The sequence below is a fragment of the Calypte anna genome, chromosome 2 (genome assembly GCF_003957555.1).
Source record: "Calypte anna isolate BGI_N300 chromosome 2, bCalAnn1_v1.p, whole genome shotgun sequence".
Classification (NCBI taxonomy): Eukaryota; Metazoa; Chordata; class Aves; order Apodiformes; family Trochilidae; genus Calypte; species Calypte anna.
The window spans coordinates 50855923-50875969 of NC_044245.1; the positions used below are offsets into that span (position 1 = coordinate 50855923).

General features: G+C 36.5%; 1 protein-coding gene across 1 annotated transcript; it reads left to right on the forward strand.

Moving 5' to 3' along the window:
* Nucleotides 1-2608: 2608 nt before the first annotated feature.
* On the forward strand, nucleotides 2609-19615 carry NME8 (NME/NM23 family member 8). Its single transcript, XM_008503397.1, has 15 exons — nucleotides 2609-2641; nucleotides 2734-2791; nucleotides 3692-3798; nucleotides 4913-4984; nucleotides 5677-5793; nucleotides 6395-6482; nucleotides 7924-7994; nucleotides 9603-9695; nucleotides 11411-11562; nucleotides 12851-13029; nucleotides 14112-14256; nucleotides 14971-15078; nucleotides 17469-17620; nucleotides 18642-18786; nucleotides 19393-19615. The coding sequence occupies exons 1-15, from the start codon at nucleotides 2609-2611 to the stop codon at nucleotides 19613-19615; spliced, it is 1743 nt and encodes a 580-aa protein (XP_008501619.1).
* Nucleotides 19616-20047: the final 432 nt, after the last annotated feature.

Below are 20047 nucleotides of genomic sequence, written 5' to 3' on the forward strand. Positions count from 1 at the left end.
ACCCTCCTTTATCACCATGACATGCACAATTTCCTCTTGTAGTCCACGTCCTCTCACAAGTAACACAGAGTGAGGGCAGAATGTTAATTCAACCCCGAGGGCTGTTTTCTCACATTTTGAAGCCTAAGGTTGGATTCTGCCTGGAGGAGAGAGAAACAGCAGAGAAACAGTGAAGGAAATAACCCTGCTCCCTCTGGACCCTGCTCCACCAAGCTCCCTCCCCTCTCCTCAGCTCCCTGTGCCCTCTCAACCCCAGACTGCCAAAAAAGGGACAGTGACAGAGGGGATGGGACCCACAGAGAAGGAGTCGGGGTAGGGTGACAGCCCAGGGCATCCGTTAGGGCTGTTGTGGGGGTTCGGAGCCTGCCTAGGCCAGCGGCTGTTCCAGGGTAGGGGTGAGGAGTGTGGGTGGGTGTAGGGCTGGGACAGGGGCACCCACCTGCTGCTGGGTGGGCCCTCAGCTCAGTGGTGAGGAGGTGTCTGAGTTGTTGTGTGAGGGAGCGTTGTTTGTGTCGCGAGAGGTGCGTGTGTCAAACCAGGGGCTGCCCAAGCCCCTGGGCACCCTGCTTGCAGCAGTGTGTGGACCCGTGAGGCCCTGAGTGCTTGCAGGAACACGCAGGATTCAGTGTGTGTGTGTGTGAGCTGAAGTGTGGTCTACTTCAGTGAGTGGTTTTCATCCCTGTTTTTTCCTATTTCATCCCGTTCCGTGGAATTCAAGGGCAGGGAGCAGGTGGTCTGTCAGAGTACGTAGGAGCCAGTGCAATGCACAAGTGTTTATGCTCTGGGAACAGCGCGTCTGTGTGTAGACACAGCTGCACATCAATGTCTCACGAGCACTTGGGTATTTTCATGCATCTGTGTGCATGAAGGTTTGTGCTAGGATACTGGCTGTCTATCTGCAAAGCACGTGCATATTTGAGTGTCAGTGTGACAGCATCTGAGCATGCACCCAGGCCTGTGTCGATACATGAACAGTCTGAGGAAGCAGTTTGGGTTGTAAAGTGTGTGGTAAGAGGTGTAGAATTTGCACATACATACACTTGATGAAGTGTGGATAGCAAAATGCTTTGTATCAAGGCTAGAGAAGCATGTTGTCTGTATCACAGGTACCAGAGAAAATGTGCTTCTCTGTGTTTTACCTGTATAATGATTAATTAATAAATTATTTATTGTATAATGTAATTAATTATAATGTAATTAATGTATAATGATAACTTTCAGAATTAGTTAAGTGAAAATTTTATTTTAAAGTATAGATGCTACAGGTATTTTCACATCTGCCTCCCACAGCTACTCCACTAGACTAACAGGTATATTTGTATATTTGCCTGCAGTAGCACATATCTGTTTTACACTGCTTTTATTTGCCATCTGAGAATATATGAGTGCACATTTTTAACTGGGGAGCGTGTGTAGGCTGATTGGGCAGCACGGCCCATTGTCATGTGTGTGGTGTCTGTATTGTAGATCTAGTCTTGCAATGCCTTGACTGTTACGGCTCAGTGACAGTAGGTAACAGTGAAAGATGTGTTCTTTTTCTGAAAATTTCTTGCTAATATGGCATATTTTCATCTGGTGGTTTCATACAATTAGCATCACCTCCTCAGAGTCTTTAAGGAACTGGAATTAATGCTATACTACCTGTCTCACTACCTGCTTTAAATTATTTGAAAACAACCTGCATTTAAAATTTTATTCTTTAATAATAACTTTAGATGAAGTATGAAACAAGAATTAGGGCAGGAGTCCTCATATTGGCCACTATACCTCAATCTTAAGGAAGCATCCCCAGTGGGAGTGACAGGATAGTTCACTATGGACATATTTGCTGGGTGACTGGTTGGATATCAGTGCCAGTGGAGGTCACATTCATGGTGACACTTTCATTTTCCCCAGAACAGATTACCATCCTTACGAAGAACTTTTGAAATCTATACTCAAGTTGCTGATGAAGTATTAACATTTATTGTTCAATCAAGCTCCATTTGGAAGCTGAAGTTAAAATTCATCCATGGATGTAGCTTAACTGAGATTGCTTTCCTGCCCAGTTCATAGCGAATTATCTACTAAAAAAAATTAAATATAAAAGCCATTTTTTTATTAATGGCAGAATGATGAATGCATCAGGATTCAGTTTGGGACTTTAGTTATGAAACACATATAAGTCATTCCTTTTCATGTATCCTAAAAGATACAAAGCCTAATTTGATGTAATTAGACCTCTTTAATCAATACATTTCTGAAATGTACCACTGTTGGAGGAGTTGTCATCCCATCCAAGGTCCCTATGGCCTTACTGAACACAGTAATTATAAGCTTGAAAAATTATTGAGGAAAAAAAAGAATTAAGACCACAATAGATTAAGAAACTAGATTTTATTCTGTTTCCTGTGTAATGTTTGTTTTGGAAATAAGTTGTATATTGCTCTAGAGAATACTGAAGTGAGGTGTTACCTGCCATTTTTGTAGGGGATTCAGCTGATTTAATTTTTACAGAAATCAGAAGGAAGTGCTGTACTGAAAACCATGTATATCAGTTTTGCATGTCACAAGTTCTTTTAAAAAGCCATTAAATGCATTTTGAAATGTTTTCTATAATCACAGGGAAATGGCAGGCAAGAAGAAAGATATCCAGTTCCAGGTATAAATTCTAACTACTTGAACACTTCCAGAAATTAATAAAATTTTTTCTGCCCTTTTAAGATGCTAAAATGTCAATTCATTTTATTTCAGACCATAATAACCGATGAAAACAAGTGGGATGAAATGTTGCTGTCAAAAGGTGTAGTAGGTACTAACTGCTACTGTTTTCTGTTTAGTGACTCATGAAGACAGAGTTTTTCACATTTACGTATCACAACACATCATATCATATCATATCAGATCAGATCATCTTTAATATCATATTGTCTTTTAAAGGAAGTTTATATTTATGAATTTATAAATGCATATATGTTGTTTATGTATGTTGTTTATGTATATACACTTTCTCCTATGATAAATAAATACTCATTGCAAATCACATTATGCATTCTTTTATCCACTGTTATATACCCATCCTTAGAAAATACCTTTCTGATATGGAGTTCTGTATGCTAGAGGGCTGGGCACTTCTGTTGAGGCTTTTTTCCTCTGTAAAGACCAAATTAATACTGTACAATTAATCAGTCAGCATTATTGAAATTTTGTGTTCCTTGATGTGCATTATGCCCAGTTTTCAGCTCGCTCAGTCCAACAACAATGTCTTTGAGGCCTCCTAGGAATTGTATTTGGGTAGAAGGAACAAATCTGGAATGTAACCATATGTACAAATGAGTAGCAATGGGAAAGAAATTATCATCATCCTACCAGTAGTGGGAAAAGAAAAATAATTAAAATGAAATAAATTAAAATTTAAAGGAAATCCTTGAAATTAAAAGGAAAAAGAATATGAGAGATGTGTAGTAGATTAATTATCTCAAATAATACTGTGAAATAAGTTGTTGATGTCGAAAGTGATTGAAATAAAAGAGTAAACTGTGGTCTATCCACTGAGTACTTTGATATATTCATGATGCATTTAATGATTAGAAGAGGACTGAAAGATGGATTTGAACACCTTCCAAGTGCTGTTCCAACACACTCATAAATATGTCTCATTTTTTAAGTTCCACAAGTAAGCTCTTTGTAATTCCAAACTATTACATTTTAGTAATAGATGTGTATCAAGCTTGGTGTGGTCCTTGCAAAGCTGTGGTGAGCTTATTCAAAAAACTGCAGACTGAGTTGGCTGAAGATGATATGTTGCATTTTGCAGTGGTAAGGATGTAAATTCTGTATGGAACTCAATTTATATTTTATTTTAAATATATATTTTTATCTGTCTGCATATATAGAGCTTTCATTAGACTGTCCTTGTACTGAGTCATCATAATTTGGCCTGGTCTCCTCTTCTTCTGTGTACATCCTCGTATGACTTTGTTTAGAGGTAGAATAGAAATGGTAATAAATATGGAAGGAGCTTTAATAGAAATGGAGCTAATATCCCATAGCTTTTGTTTTCCTCTATAAGATTGCAGAAACTTTTAAAATCCAGACTATGTAATTTTTAATTTTAAGACTTTACATTATGAATTATCACATTTCAAATTCTAACATCCCTGAAAAATGCTGTTGCAGCTTTTTCCCAAATGTTCCTTTTTATTTCATTTTTAAGAGGACAAAAATGGGGAATGGAAATATAAATCATTACAAAACTCTAGTATCAAAAATATTCCTCTACACTGGCAGTATAAAATAGGAGGTGTATATCATATTTAAAGTAGTTAAACGTGTTTCACAGATTCTGTTCCTCCCACATGTTGGCCAAGCTCATCCTTTTCCATGTTACTGAAAACTTTGTATTGCCTGATCAAAGCACTTTTGCAGAAAATACATGTGTTGTTTATACACAAAAACCCAGGCATTTATGTTCAGAGTTAATCAAGTGTTTTAACAGAGCTGACCATGTCACAAGGGACTTTATACAGTGGGTCATCTCCTTCAGCAAGTCTGCAAAGGTCACTTCCTCAGTTATGTATACTGTTACAACCTGTGTGGGAAAGCAGAATAAGGTTTTATTTCCATGATCAGCTGTTGTAATACAAAGGGAGACCAACCCCATGTGACCAAACCAGTTTTTGATTCACCTCCAGCAAATGCCATTAGGACTCCTAGTTCTATTTAAAACTGCAGTTTTGAGTGTGTAACACCAAAGTATGTAAGACTGAAGTTTTCATCCAGGCAAAATTATATCTATATATATATATTTATATTTATATATATATAAATATAAATACTTTTTGTATGTGAATATATATGCAAATGTATACACACGTAAGTAATAATAATAATAATAATAATAATAATAATAATCTTTTTCATCTGACTGAAGGCAGAGGCTGACAGCATTCCAGCACTGGAAATATTTAGGAATAGATGTGAACCTGTGTTTCTTTTTTGTGTTGTAAGTACATCACATCCATTTTTTTTGATGTGTTACCTGCTTTTGCCTTATTTTTTTCAGTAGATTAAAAGGAAATATGAAACTGTATAAATCATATGTTTAAATTTTACAGCATGTAGGATCATATAATCAAACGTGGTTTACTTGAGGTTTCTTCCCATGCCTTGATCTGTGGTTCTTGGGGACAATTTTGTTGTGGCTGCTGCACATACAGCCACGGAAGTTTTGTGGTAGCCACAGTTTTGGTAGTTGCTTAGTGATAAATCCAAATAAGTTTTCCAGGGTTGCCTCACATGAAGTTCTTACATGTGGCAACACTGAAATGACTATTTTATGCATGATTTCCCTCAGGGAAAAGGAGTTTAAATTTCCTTTTTAAGATAAACAGACAAAGTCAAACTTTTTACACCTGAACAATTGTATAAATTATTTATTATCTCTCACTGATGGAAACAGAAAGATTGTTCTAGGGCTCCACTGTAGAACACTGCTCACTTAAAAGGTGATGGGATTTTTGACTGGGGGGGGTTCTGAATAGGGAACTGAATTCTAGTAACCAGGGGCTAAGAGTTACTTGGGTTTACTTCTGATTGTTTCTGTAAAAAACAGCAAGATATATCACATTCCAAAACACCAGTTAATGTGTAAACTAAGCAACAAAAACTCAATGACAGTTATTTTCTCTTTTACAGAATGGCAAAATTATTGCAGAAGTGAGAGGTGTAAATGGTCCTCTTTTAAATAAAAGGATAACAGAACTAGTGCAAGAAGAGAGAGAAATTGCAGCTGGAACGAAGGAACGTGTCCATGTACTCACAAAACAGATATTCAAATATAAATTTCTATTTTTATTACACTTAGATGGTTTCTCTGAATGCTTCTGATAGTGTTTATGTGATGTAATATTTAGTATTTTGGGTATTAATAGCAGTAAAGTGACATATGCAAAGGGTTTTCAAAGAAATTTCCATTTATTTGCTTAATAAAAACTCAAGAAATTTACAGATTAATCTGTTAATGCAAGAAATGGAGAGATGGACAAAATGTCACTAGCACACAAAATCTTTGGTCATCTTTTTTCTTTCAGGACTGAATATTTTTTATAAATAACTGAGGAATAATTCATGATGCAAATGTGGACAGAGGAAGTAGTCATGTCTCGTTGCATGTTTTGAGTGAAATGGAGATAAAAGAACGTTTCTTAAAGTTAAAAAAAAAGCAACTTTCAACAAACAGTAGTTCAATTAAGGAAATATCAGGCTAGCCCAAGGTCTCAGAATTGATCGCTTTCTTGGCTAACAGATATGTTATTACATTAAGATAAACGTGGAACAAAAAGCTGACAGCTGTGCTTGATGACTTTAGCTTCTCACCGGTGATATAATTTTGCTGTGTTTGCAATTACCTTAGGTAGATGAACTTGTTTTCGTACGAGAGGAATCATCAGAAGATTCTGTTGAGGAGGATGTACCTGAAGAAGAACCTGGAGACACTCAAGGTCAGGTTAGACAGGGCTCTGGGAATTCTGATCTAGCTGAAGATGCCCCTGCTCACTACAGGGGGGTTGGACCAGTTAACGTTTAAAGGCCCCTCCCAATCCCAAACTATTCTGTGATTCTGTAAGAGCATAAATCCACAAGACTAGGATAAGGATAAAAAAAGACTGAAAAATGTGTATGTGCTTGTGATTCTAGCATCTATGATTTTTATCTTTAGCTGGGACTTAATCTTTTTTATTCTTATTGTTATCTGTGACTACTGAAGCTTCCTACAACTTCATTTATGTACAAAATATCATTTGACAATGTTCAGGTGGAATAAATTGCTCCATGTCTTCTTCTTCATCTTGCCTTTTTCTGTGGTGGGGCATCACTCTCATGGTTTCAGTCATACTCCTCCTTTCTCTTTATTTAATCTTTATTTTGTGGTCCAAGTGACATACTCCTGACCTGAGCTTTAGTCTATTTTATTTTATCATAAACTCCTGGAGACCTAGTAGTACAGTATTGTAAATCCTTTAGCAATTATATACAGACCTCATGCTAGTCCACAGAACCTAAAAGTGAAACAAAGTTTTCAGCTTGGATTCAGCTTCAGGTTAGGGGAACCCTCAGAAGCCATAATACGCTAGCACTTGGTGGTAATATTCTTCTTACCACATGAAGGTGCCCATGAGTTTTTCTAGTACTGGCAACAGGTAGTAAGTAGCCTAGTGTTTCCATTAGAACTATCATTAAGTACTTCTATAGCATTTAGGATCTGAGTGAATTAAGCACTAATCCTTTATCGTAAACATCAGGTTCTGCAAAGAAACATGAAGTTTATATTTTCTTCTGACCAGTACCTGCCATTTTACAGATAGCTGTATACTATGGATTGTGTAACAGCATATCTACAACCAGGAACACTTCTTGTTTTAAATATTAGATTGTGTTAGCAAGCATGTGTTACTTCAACAGCTATCACAAATTACTTCAGCATCCACAATGCTATAGAAACAAACATCTGCTATTACAAGAAACTTATCTTTTACTGGAAATCTCCAATATTCATATGCATTTTTACTTAGTGAATTTTCTCTCTTAATAGTCATTCCTTTAATATTTTTAGTGCTGTATATATGGAGTATGCTAGTATATATTCTAGTATATATAGTATATATTCTTCCATGAGAACTTTTTCTCCATCATATTACCCAAAAACACCAGTGGTTCACAGAAATGTGAATTCCAGGGTTGGCCAAGGATAGTCCCACACTTTAACTTACTTTAATTACTGGAGTCACTCATTTTTAGGAACCACATTTTGGGCATCCCAGCATTGAAATGGAGAAGTCTTTAGAGAAACCTCCTTGCAAGTAACAGAAAACTTGGTTGTATATGTTTTTTATAAATATATTCATTGACACATGTTTGGTTTTTTCCTTTTTCCAGAAGCAGTAAAATATTCTATTGGAATTATAAAACCTGACGATGTCTTAGAGGGACGTGTAGAAGAAATTAAACAACGGGTAGATCAGATCTGAAGATTCATTCATCCTATTAAGCTAAGAGGCATAGTAGCAAGATATAAGATTAAGAAGATTCTAATTTATGCCTAGGCTTTAGAACAAGACCTGTGAAGGCTTCTCTGATAGAAGCAAGATAATTTTGGCATGAAATAACATGGTATTCAGGTTGATACTATTACTTTAGTCTTTTATGTTAGTTGGTGAGGAATGACATTGATTTATACTGTGCCAATCAGCAACGTGTGAAATCTACAATCAAATAGTGTCTTTTTTTGCCTCATATTGCAGTGGAAACAAGAACCAGAAACTGTACTGGTAGAGATATTTCTTCACACAGGATCTTTAAGAACTGTAGGCACTAGTAACCAGTGCCTCATGGAAGAGTGTGTGTGCACAGATGAGTAGGACACTATATATGTGTAGATGGTGACATTAATTGATATGGACTAGTAATCAGAGAATGTATGCTAATATTTTTCAGTAGAGAAATATTTGGTCTGTAATGAAGAGAACAATGCATGCAATGCTGCATCCAAGGATTTAGTATTTATTTAAGTCCTCCGTGAATGAAAAATTCATTCAGGAATATGATGTTATAGGAATGTTAATTTCAGGAGTCTCATAGCACGATATATTAAGATAAAATTATGCTATTTGTGAAAAATGTTGAGGCAGGGCCAGTGACCTTGGCAGGAATGAAAATCAGAGTGTTGTACAGGTTGTTTCTGCAACTACTCAACCTTGTCCAGAAAGAAAGGGTTTTCATTAAGTGCAGAAACAAGGCAGACAGTTTTTGAAAGTAAATTAGCTTTAATTTACTAGTTGGATCTGCTAGTTGGATCTGCCTTTGTATTGCCTTAAGAGGTGTATACCCATACTTTTTCCACACTTGGCATTGTCAAGGCAGTCTGGAAACACTTAGCAACATCATACAGGCTTCTAAAGAGCAGAGTGCTGGTAAACAGATTGCTATTGGCATAAGATCAGCAATGGGGCTGGGTAGTGCCTTTGTTGTTTAAATATCAGTCTATGTTATAAATCTCAAAGCAGTGGACCTATGAATTTTTATATAGGACATGCGAGTGTACATCTCTTACACATACTAGAATTTAGTGCTCTAATGTAACTTAAAATAGGTAATCATAAAATAGATTTTATTTTTGTTTATTTCCAAAGCCAAGTTGTTTACCCTAATATTACTATTGTTATTGAGTGCACATTTGTATGACTGCTGTGATTTTAATATAATTTATAACAACACTTTAGAAGTGGTTCCATGTTAATCACTTCCTATGTTTAGAATGAGTTTATTCAAAGTGAAGTAAGTGAGATTATTAACTACTGAATGAATACAAATACACAAATACAAATGCACTATATTTTTCATAAACATTAACTCAGTGGGCATTGTAATCCTGATTTTAGTGAAGTGCCTTAAAAAGGCAGAACATTAGTTTAGTCATATGTATGAGTTATATTCAGAGTATTTCAGAGAATTTTAAACTTAATTTAGCTCCCGAGATTAATCAATCTTTAGTTCTACAATATCATATGATTTTGTGTACTTCTATTTTCAAATGCCACTGAGTAATATCTGAATAATTGCAGATTAGAGACGCTGGATTTGCCATTGAAGCAGAGGAGGAGAAAATGCTAACTGAAGAGCAGATCAGAGTATTCTATGACTCAAAGAAAGAGCAGGTAAAATCAGACTAAACACCTAAACAACAGAGACAGGTAAAACTTATAACTGTAGCTATATGTGTTTGCAAATCTCTGGCTCGTGAATTTTTAATCTGTTGAAGAAATGAAGTAATGTAGATTTAGTACACAGAAAAAAGGAAATATGATCTTTCTTTCGTCCTTATCAGCTCATACAAATATGGTGTAGTAGCTGCACTCCAATTAAATACCAAAAGATTTTGTTGCTATTTCTGTTACCAGAATGTGTATGACCTTTAGTCATAGCCCTAAGCATAGGTTAAGGTAGTTGCTGAAATGTAGCACAAAATCAAAATACAGTGTCATCTATATGACAATATGTATCTATTAAGCACATACTCTTCCAGCCAGAAAATAAACAAAGGGGTATCATGGGAGGAACAAAAAACAGGGAAAAAGTATGCAGTGTTTGATATATGGCAGCACTACCACACCACAGCAGATCATACCAACATTACGACAAGGAGAACAATAAAATTACCATTAACTATCAGAAGCAGTCCAGAAGGCCCTATGCATATTGAGAAGTCAATTATTTGCCATGCTTTAAGTGTAATTCTGACCTGAAAAGTAATTATGTTAAAGTGGCAATATACATTACAGATTCCTTAGCGCTCAGTGAGCACAGCAATGCCTGATTTAGTACTGTTCAAGCTTGCTGAAGCTCTAAAGGCTGCCTCTTATATCAAAATAGAGACTCAGGGCAATCAGCTTTCAGAAATAACTGGATGAAGAAATTGTTTTGTTTGAATGATGAAGATGGGTGATGCAGGAGGGTCAAACTGAATAGCCAAATTGATTTATCTTAACAAGTCTATTTTTGAAGCCTCAACAGTATAGATACTCCCCCCTCATGCATGTACTAGATGTTTTTGCACTTGCATTAATTTTGTTTCTTGACTTTTTTTAGCTGCTTTTTTTTCTTTTTTCGAGTTTACTTGTCTTGTGCAAAACATTAAGTTTATACATATATATTGAAAGCATTCATATAAATATGTCATCTTATTATTGAAGAAAAAGATGTATCATAAGCGATCAGATGATAGTGACTGGTAAGGAATAGATGTAGTCAAATATGTAAAAGGAGAGAAAATATTGAAGAGAACAGTGACATACAAGAGAAAAAATGATTAAAAATGCACAACACCTTGAAAAGCTGATAAAAATGTGTATTTAAAGGGTTGAAATTGAAACTGAAGGAGCGAAGAGAACATAGACAAGATAATGAAAGAAAGCCCTACAAATGTCTTGCAAGTGTCTCAGTGCCATATGTTTACTGCCAACTACCTGATTTTTAGTTTCAAAAATTGTATCTGGAACTATATTGCAGTTTGTTATGCCACACTATATGTGCTACTGCAAGTATATATATATATGCATATATATTTGATCACATTAAGTTTCTAGATCATTTTTTCACTCTTGTCATTACATTTTAACCTGGATTACTTTTTAAGATCTGGTACTTAGTTAATGTAGCTTTACAATATCTCTTATCTCTATTATGTTTTAGACATTTTATAATTTTGTCTCAAATGTTGGATAAAAAAACTTCCCAAACAGTTTGACAGAGTTTCAAGTATGTGAATACCTTTTTAGAACAGGAGTAATAACTTACATACAAAGGAATAGTCTCATTTCTGATAATAAATTTGGAGTTCCTGCAATTTTTAGGGGAAAATTTGTTTTTTTAGCCTGATTTTGACGATTTTGTTCAATTCATGATGAGTGGACCGTGCCATGTTTTGGTAATCACTAAAAAAGAAGCAGCTGATGCTATTCCTCACTGGAAAGAACTACATAGATCGAGTGGGAGTGATGACCCTGAGGCTGAAACATCAGAGAGGTAAATACCAGTGAAAATGTGCATATGTGATCTAGTTTCATTATTTGGAGCACACCATAAATCAAGACACGTTTTTACAGACAGTCATGTGCCCTTGTGCACCAGGTCCTACACAAGACCACCACTAGAGATAGAAGTGTAGTTCCTGTGGGAATATAGAAACTGTGTGTTCCCAGGTAAAGATGACAAGCAAAGAGAAAGTCTGTTGTTTCTGAAGTAGCCTTGAACAGGTTGTCAGACCAATGGGAACAGTGCTACACTTCAAAGTGCCTGTACAATTTAAAATTCCTGTGCAATTTCACTTCATACTAGTTCACTCAGACCAGGCCAGTGCCAGTATTGTTCACTGAGGCTGTGCACTCCTATGTATGCTGGAAAACTGTAGGTGTGACCCAGAGGAGAGTAGGGGACACCTGAGGCAAGCTGTGCTCCCTAGGACCATGCTGTGAAAACCACTGAACAAGTGGCAGAGTTTTGTGGTTTTGTTTTTTTTCCCTGAGATAGATTAAAATTTAGTAAGGATTTGCCGTTTCACAACTATAGTATCTTGAAATGTCTTTTTGTTTCCTGTACCAAGTATCTAGTAGAGTATTTTGGAAAAGATGGAAGTTGTATACACAGCATCAAACAACAATAAGAATGTTCACAAATATTAACACATTGGATCAGGTTTTTTTATACAGAGAGGGATTTTCTTAAAGCAACATAAACTTAAATACTTTGTTTAAAAAAAAAAAAAACCATCATGATAATTATGTTGATGTCTGCATTATCCCTTTATACAATAATTTAGCACAACTGGAAATTCCTGCATTTTCTGTAGGTGTCCAAGAGGGACTGTGTTTACTTAGCTAAATAAATCTTAGATGTACAGGCAAGTGACAATGAGGACCATGTGTGTTAAAGACAATTCTGTGATGCTCTCATTTTTATAATCATGTTGTACATGAATTAAGAAAGATCCTTTAATTGATCATTCATTATACACTGTAGACTTGTCAGTAGTAATTCTGTTTAAGGAAACAGAAAGTTCTGAATAAGCTAGAGACAAATGAGGAAAGCTGCATGGCTAGGATTTTCTTTTATAGCACATGACAAGGCACTTTTTGAGAAGATTAATAATTGGCAAAAACATTTCTTCGGTCATAAATCTGAATTAAATAAAAGCTTATTTTGGCATTCTAGTCTTATGCTCCACTAAACTTTAAGAAAATATATTTTCAATAATTCAACTGTTAATATAATTCATGCAGTGACCTAAACATTGTCTTACTTTGTGTCTCATTAGCTTGGCAGAAACCAAGGAAACTGAGAGTATCCTAAATGTATGTGATGTGCAAGACAGTTTAGAAGATGCCAGCAGGCAACTTGCTTTCTTTTTCCCAAATTTTGATATAAATAGGCCAGACTCAAAAACTGAAAAGACTTTGGCCTTAATTAGACCTACTCTCTTGAAGGAAAGACGAGGTAACTGTTAATAACTATATTTTCCATCTAAGATATATAAAGCCCCATACTTAAACTTTAAAAATCCTAACTCTCCTAGTGAACTGTTATTAGGTTATATAGTCTCCCCAGCATTAAGCCGACAGTAATCTTTGTCAGGAAAATATTACATGCTTAATATATTTGACACATAGAGGGTGTAAATGTCAACATTTCTTCTTCTGCCTGATTTTTCAAGAATGTATTTAGACTGTATATTTGGATGGACTGTTTTTAGAGCTCTCAGAGGACCTAGCATTTTAAAAGTATAGTGTAGGGGACTGTTCTTCCTGCTGTAATAAAGCAGCTGATACTATCCTTGAATGGCAGGTCAAAGGTAGATCAATGGCAAGGTGAAAAAGATCTGACCCAGGATTTTCTATGCTGCAGTGATGCACAAGGATGGGTCTATACAGACAATGTTTTTACAGATTAAATCAGAAAATCTAACCCATTAGCATGAAGCTCCAATCAAACAAGTTTACTTTTCTTCTCAGGAAAATATTTGCCTTTTTTTTCTTATATTCTAGATGGCACCTTTCTTTCTAACTTGAGAATCTTTGGTTGGAAATAACTTCTATAGAGAGATCTGAACACTACAGTTTTAATCTCTCCTTGTCTATTTATGTTGTTGATTGTTATCTAGTATGCTGCCTAGAGCCACAATTGTGCAATTCATATGTAAGAAAATATAGGTTTTGATTCATACTAAACACTGCTTGCTTGAGCATGTGATCTTCTAAAATTTAGTCAAATGAATATTCACCTATTCAGAATCCATAGATCTTTTTTTTTGGTGATAGCAACACATACCATATTTCTCAGTCAGAAATTCCAACTGAGTTTTCTGAAGTGACAGAAAGACCTAAGAATATGAGCATCAGCTTTCTGAGTGTCCAGGCAGCTACTGAAACTCTCTAGCAGTTTCTTTAAATTAGTTTTCTGCTAAGATATTAATTCACCTACAAAATTTAACATTGTGATTGGAAAACCCATGTCGTTTCTTTGCAAGTGTGCAGATTGATGAATGGATGGCAATGACATCATTTCAATATTTTAAACAGATTCTATAATTCAGACAATAAGAGATGATGGCTTCCAAATTGCAATGCAGAAAGAAATAATCCTAACTGAAGAAGAAGCACGTGAATTTTACAAAGAGCATGAAAATGAAGACTACTTCCCAGCCCTTCTGGAACAAATGACCAGGTATGTGGAATGAAAAATGAGAGTGTGGATCTGTAAATAAGACTGAATTTTTTACAATGAATAACTATCCTGAATAGTACATGGCTATTAGGCACACATGTATCTGAGAGTCTAGTACAAGCCAAAAATAGGATCAGTCAGCTGCAGATAATCAGATAACCCCCATGTATAGAGGATGAACAAATCTGGTTTTTAACAATTACAAGCTACTCCATACTTCTGTATGTAGGATGTTGAAGTCAGTGGCCAGTTCCATTGAACTGGCTGAAAATAGCTGAGCTCTGCTCTGGAAGGTTGCATTTAAGTTGTCTGTGGGACAGTTCTGAAATCTTCATCCAGGCTATGTGCTGAATTCCTTGGGGAAGAAAAATAAGTCATGCTTGGATATTGCTCTCATATGAAGCTGGGACATGGCTGGAACAAATACAAAACCTTAGGAGCTGATCAGCATTTTTATCACTAATAATGAAGACATAGTCTAATTCTACAACATTCTTGGTGTCCTGTTAACATGTTGTAACTCTGAATTTTAAATTTATGTTTAAGCACCCAAAATTTTGTAAGACTGTAGCTCCTTAAATACAGATGAGTTTTTAAATCCTCCAATACAAGGGCACATTTCTCTGGCCTGGACAATATATAATCTAATTTCTTTTACAAATTAGAGAGAAATTAATATTTGATGTGTTTAATGCCAGTTTTCCCATTTTACAGTGGTCCAACTCTTGTACTTGCTCTAACAAGAGAAAATGCTATAGAACACTGGAGAAATCGATTGGGCCCAAAGACTGTTGAAATGGCTAAGAAGGAAAATCCAGAGAGGTAATACTTACAGAAGTTAACTCTCATTCACAGCTTTCAATTAACTTTCATATTCTTCCTCTCAGTGAATACCAGATTTCAACTGGTGTAACTACAGTGCCATCATCTGGAAGTTGATACATACATCTGCAGTTTGTCTGCTGTTCTTGGAACTCTATTGCATACAGTGCTATTGCATTTTTTGAGATATGGTAGCTGAAAACATAATGAAAATCTGAGTTTAAAAAATAATATTGAAACAAAAGATAATCTCTTGAGTCAGAGAAAAGTCCTTGACTGAAAGAAGCACAGAAGAATCCACCTATCCTTTTACAGAACTTCTCAGATGGTCATATAAGTTACTTGGCTAAGTTGGATCTTTGTGACCCCGCATGGCATTTTTTAGGCTTTGTGGTCTACAGAAGTATTGCTATCAATTTTCTAAGTGCAAAAAATATTGGTAATATTTTTTTTTTCTTAGCTTAATGAAAAATTTCCATCAGCAGTTTATCTTATATTTGACCTAGCTTCTTTTACAGTTTCTATAAGTCAACATCTTAGTTCTACCTGCTTATTTTATTGTTCTAAGAAACTGCTGTGGTATCACCTTACCTGTTGTGTTTCCTTAATCAAGAACTGTTATTGGAAACAGAACAAAGTGACAGGAAGAAATGTATTCGTATTTCAAGTGGTTAATTAGAAAATTGATTGTTCCTTATGTATACGATGAAGGCTTCTTACTTCTACAGAGAGATCATCAAGCACTTAAGGGGCCACATCAACCTTAGTTTATAATCACTGGGTTAAGACTTACCCTTGGCTGAGAAGGACCAGGTTAGGGATCATCTAAGAAAATTGGACACCCACAAATCCATGGGACCCAATGAAATACACCCAAGAATGCTGAAGAAACCAGCAGATATTATTACTAAACCACTCTCCATCATCTCTGAAAGGTCATGGAGAATAGGAGAGGTTTCTAAAGACTGGAGGAAAATCAATATCACTCCAGTCGTCAAAAAGAATTCAGGAGACTACAGGCCAGTCAGCCTCACCTCCATCCCTGGAAAGGTGATGGAACAGCATGTTTTTGATATCATGTCTAATCAAGGGGAGCAGAAAGTTATCAGGAGTAGTCAACATGGATTCACCAAGGGGAAATCATGCTTGATCAACCCGATAATCTTCTATGATGGCATGAATGGCTGGGTAGATGAGGGGGGAAAAGTGCATAGTTTCTATCTGGACTTCAGCAAGGCTTTTGACACTGTATCCCACAACATCCCCATAGGTAATTTTAGGAAGTGTGTGTTAGATGAGTGGACAGTGAGGTGGATTAAGAACCTGCGGAGTGGCAGAACTCAGAGGGCTATAACCAGTGGCATATATTCTAGTTGGAGGCTGGTAGTTATCAGTGCTCCCTGGCATCAGTAATGGATCCAGTCTTGTTCAGGTATTCACCAGTGACCTGGAATAAGGAACAGAGTGTATCCTCAGCAAGTCTGCTGATGTTAAAAAACTAGGAGTGGCTGAGACACCAGAAGGCTGTGCTGCCATTCAGCAAGACCTGGACAGGTTAGAGTGTTGGGTGGATAGGGACCTAATGAAGTTCAACAAAGGCAAGTGTAGGGTCCTGCACGTGGGGAGGAATACCCCTGTGCACTAGTGTGGGTTAGGGGTTGATGCCCTGGAAAGCAGATCTGCAGAGCTGAGTCCTGAGAATCCTGGTGGAGATCAAGTTATCCATGTGCCTTTGTTGCAAAGAGGGGTAATGGCATCCTCAGTGCATTAAGAAGAATGTGGCAGGTGCAGGGAGGGGAATCTGCCCCTCTAGTTGGCCCTGGTAAAGCCACATCTGGAAGACTGTGTCAATTTCTGAGTCCCCCAGTAGAAGAAAGACCAGGAACTATTGGAGAGAGTTCAGCAGAGCGCTGCTAGGATGATTAGATGACTGGAGAGTCTAACATATGAGGAAAGGTTGAGAAATCTTGTTCAGAATGAAGACTGGGAAGTGTTCTAACCAATGCTTATGAACATCTACAGGGCAGGTCTTAGGAGGATGGGGCCAGACTCTTCTTGGTGGTGCCCAGAGACAAGACAAGGGGAAATGGGCACAAACTGGAACGCAGGATATTTAACTTCTTTGCTTTGAGAGGGAAGAGCACTGGAAAAGGCAGAGAGAGAGATGTTGATTCTCCCTCTCTGGAGATATTCAAAACCTGCCTGGATGCAATCCTGTGCAACCTGTTCTTGGTGAACCTGATTTAGTGTGCGGGGGGGGTTGGACTAGATGATATTCAGAAGTCCCTTCCGAATCCTCATAATTCTGTGGTTCTTTGATTAAGGCAAGTCATAGTAGAAGCTCAAAATGGCTATTCCTTTAAGTAACTTACTGTTTCAATGACTCTCAGCTTGCGTGCAAAGTATGCATTCGATGACGTCCCTATTAACCAGCTGCATGGTAGTTCTACACGTGATGATGCTCAGAAGGAATTGGAGTTCTTCTTCCCACAGGAGCACACACTGGCATTAATCAAACCTGATGCTGCAAAAAATCATAAAGGTAAGTGTTCTAGGAAGTATGGATATAGGTATAATTTCTACAAAATATTAGTGATCTACAATGCAGTAGATTATGTCAGATGTCTTATTTTTATTCTCTGAAATATTTTTCCATGCAGGAACATGCTTTTACAGGGTTTGAGTAAGTCACATTGAGGTCTCAAACACCATATATCTTATATGTAAGCTGCCTGTATCTCTTCATTCACAAGAATGGTAGTGAATTGAAGAGAGAGAGTTTTTAGCTGGGTTAAACTGTTTAAACACCAGGCACTTGTCCAAACCAGCCATCAAGCATCCACCTAAGTCAAAGAAGAAGGAGACTTTTCAGATTCATGTTACTTTGTTCAGACAGGTATCTCAACAGACCCAAAATGGGCCATTGCTCAATTAGATATATTCCCATCCTTGCTTTAACTCACAATCATTCATGGGTAATACAGAGGAGAAATCAAAGTAAAAAGTACACTACACACAATTTGGAATCTTACCCTAAAGCTTTTTGCTGCCATTTTATCTAAGCCCTCTCTCCAGAGCCTCTTCTTGACATTCTTGCTTTATGTGCTCACAAATTTCTGTTGTCTTTCTATATGTTAATTCATTATTGCTCTTGTGAACCCTCCACTCTTGTAGCAATCCAGACTGATTTTAGCAGGCCACCTAGTGTGTGTTATAACACCAACTACACACACAGTCCACATTCTGTACACCATGGGAAACATCAGGGAATGCTACTGGTACAGTTTACAACTATCTGGGTTTGTCAGCTGCACAGAGATGGACTAGTGCAATGACAACTGTCTGTGGGTATTTTAAAGGACCATTGAAGTGTTTGCCATTTTGTCCATGATTTCTTAATATTGTGTGTAGAATTTTAATAGCTATTGGTGAAATTAATTTTTTTAATCTTGTATTTTCTAAAACTTTTAAAACTTTTGTGTCTTTATGTATCTAAACTTTAAAATTTTTTTGTGTGTCTAAACTGTTTCAATCAAGAATGAGTTTGCTTGTTCCTCTCCTAGATGACATTATGCAGAAAGTTAAAAATGCTGGATTTACTATCTCAAAGATTAAAGAAGAAGCTTTAACTCATGAAATGGCTACAAAGTTTTACAATCAGCACAAAGGAAAACCCTTTTTCGATGACTTAGTGTCTTGTATGACTGAGTAAGTGTCTCATTATACAATATTGAGGTATGTAAGTATACATCAAACTTTGAATTTGCAGTGCCCACAGAACATGCTGTACCCAAAGGACACTAAGGATTTTACCTTCTGTCACTCTTTCTAGCAAGTTTAGTGGTACTAGCACGGAGTGTTCCTTTCAAAGGAAGATCTAAAATTGTTTCCAAGCATGGATTCTGACCATTATTTTGGACTTTTTTCTAAAAAAAAAAAAAAAAAAAAAAGAGAGAGAGAGAACTAATTTCTCACAGAATCCTTGTTCTTTCCATGTAGCACAAATATCTTCCCCATTATGTTGTTAGTGTAGCTGTTGATGAAGCAGTATGTCTTGCCTTGCTTCAGAAATTATCAGGTGAGAATCTTTTTAGGACAAAAACTTCAGATCCAAATAGCTGATCATCATAGCCTTTTTGGCTTTCAAATACAGGCTGTTGTCTTAAACAAAACACAGAGAAACAAATTTATAAATTCAAACAATTTAACAAAATTCAGTGCAACGCTTACCATAACTCTTCATGGCATCTCTGAAGTCAAAACCAAGTCTCCATCTCAGCACAGTGTAAGAATTTCCTGATATTGATTTTACAGGGGACCATCAGTGATAATGGTCTTAACAAAGGAAAATGCTGTGGAAGAGTGGAGGCAACTGATGGGTCCAACCAATCCAGATGAGGCAAAAGAGATCTCTCCTGAATCAATTCGAGCTCAGTTTGCAAAAGACATTTTGTCTAATGCTGTTCATGGGTCATCTACTAAAGAACATGCTCTGGAAACCATTGAGTACATATTTGGTGAGCTTGACGTAGCTTGAAAAATTAAAATGAAATTTTTGAAAATATATTTTTGTGTCATTAGTTGCATATGTCTACCCAACCATCTATATTTAAGGCTACAAATACATACACACATATTTTCCTCCATACTCCATCCATTTTTTATCAGCCAGTTTTTTGTTACAGGTGTTACCATATTGCAAAGCATATCAACTTGCTAGAAGTTTGACTGTAAAAATTATTTCTTAATGTGAGTTCAGTAGATAGTTTTTCTTTCATCACTTAAAAGATTTATACCTTTCCAATACTTCCAGGACTGCAAGGTATTTTGTATATAACTAGCTTTAAAAAAAACGGGGTCAAGAAAGGTCATTGAAACTTCACGAATGACAGGTCCACTGTTGGGTGGATCCAGTCCTCCAGTTCAAGCAGTTCAAGGAGAAATGTTGAGAGGTAGTGGAAGCCCTGCT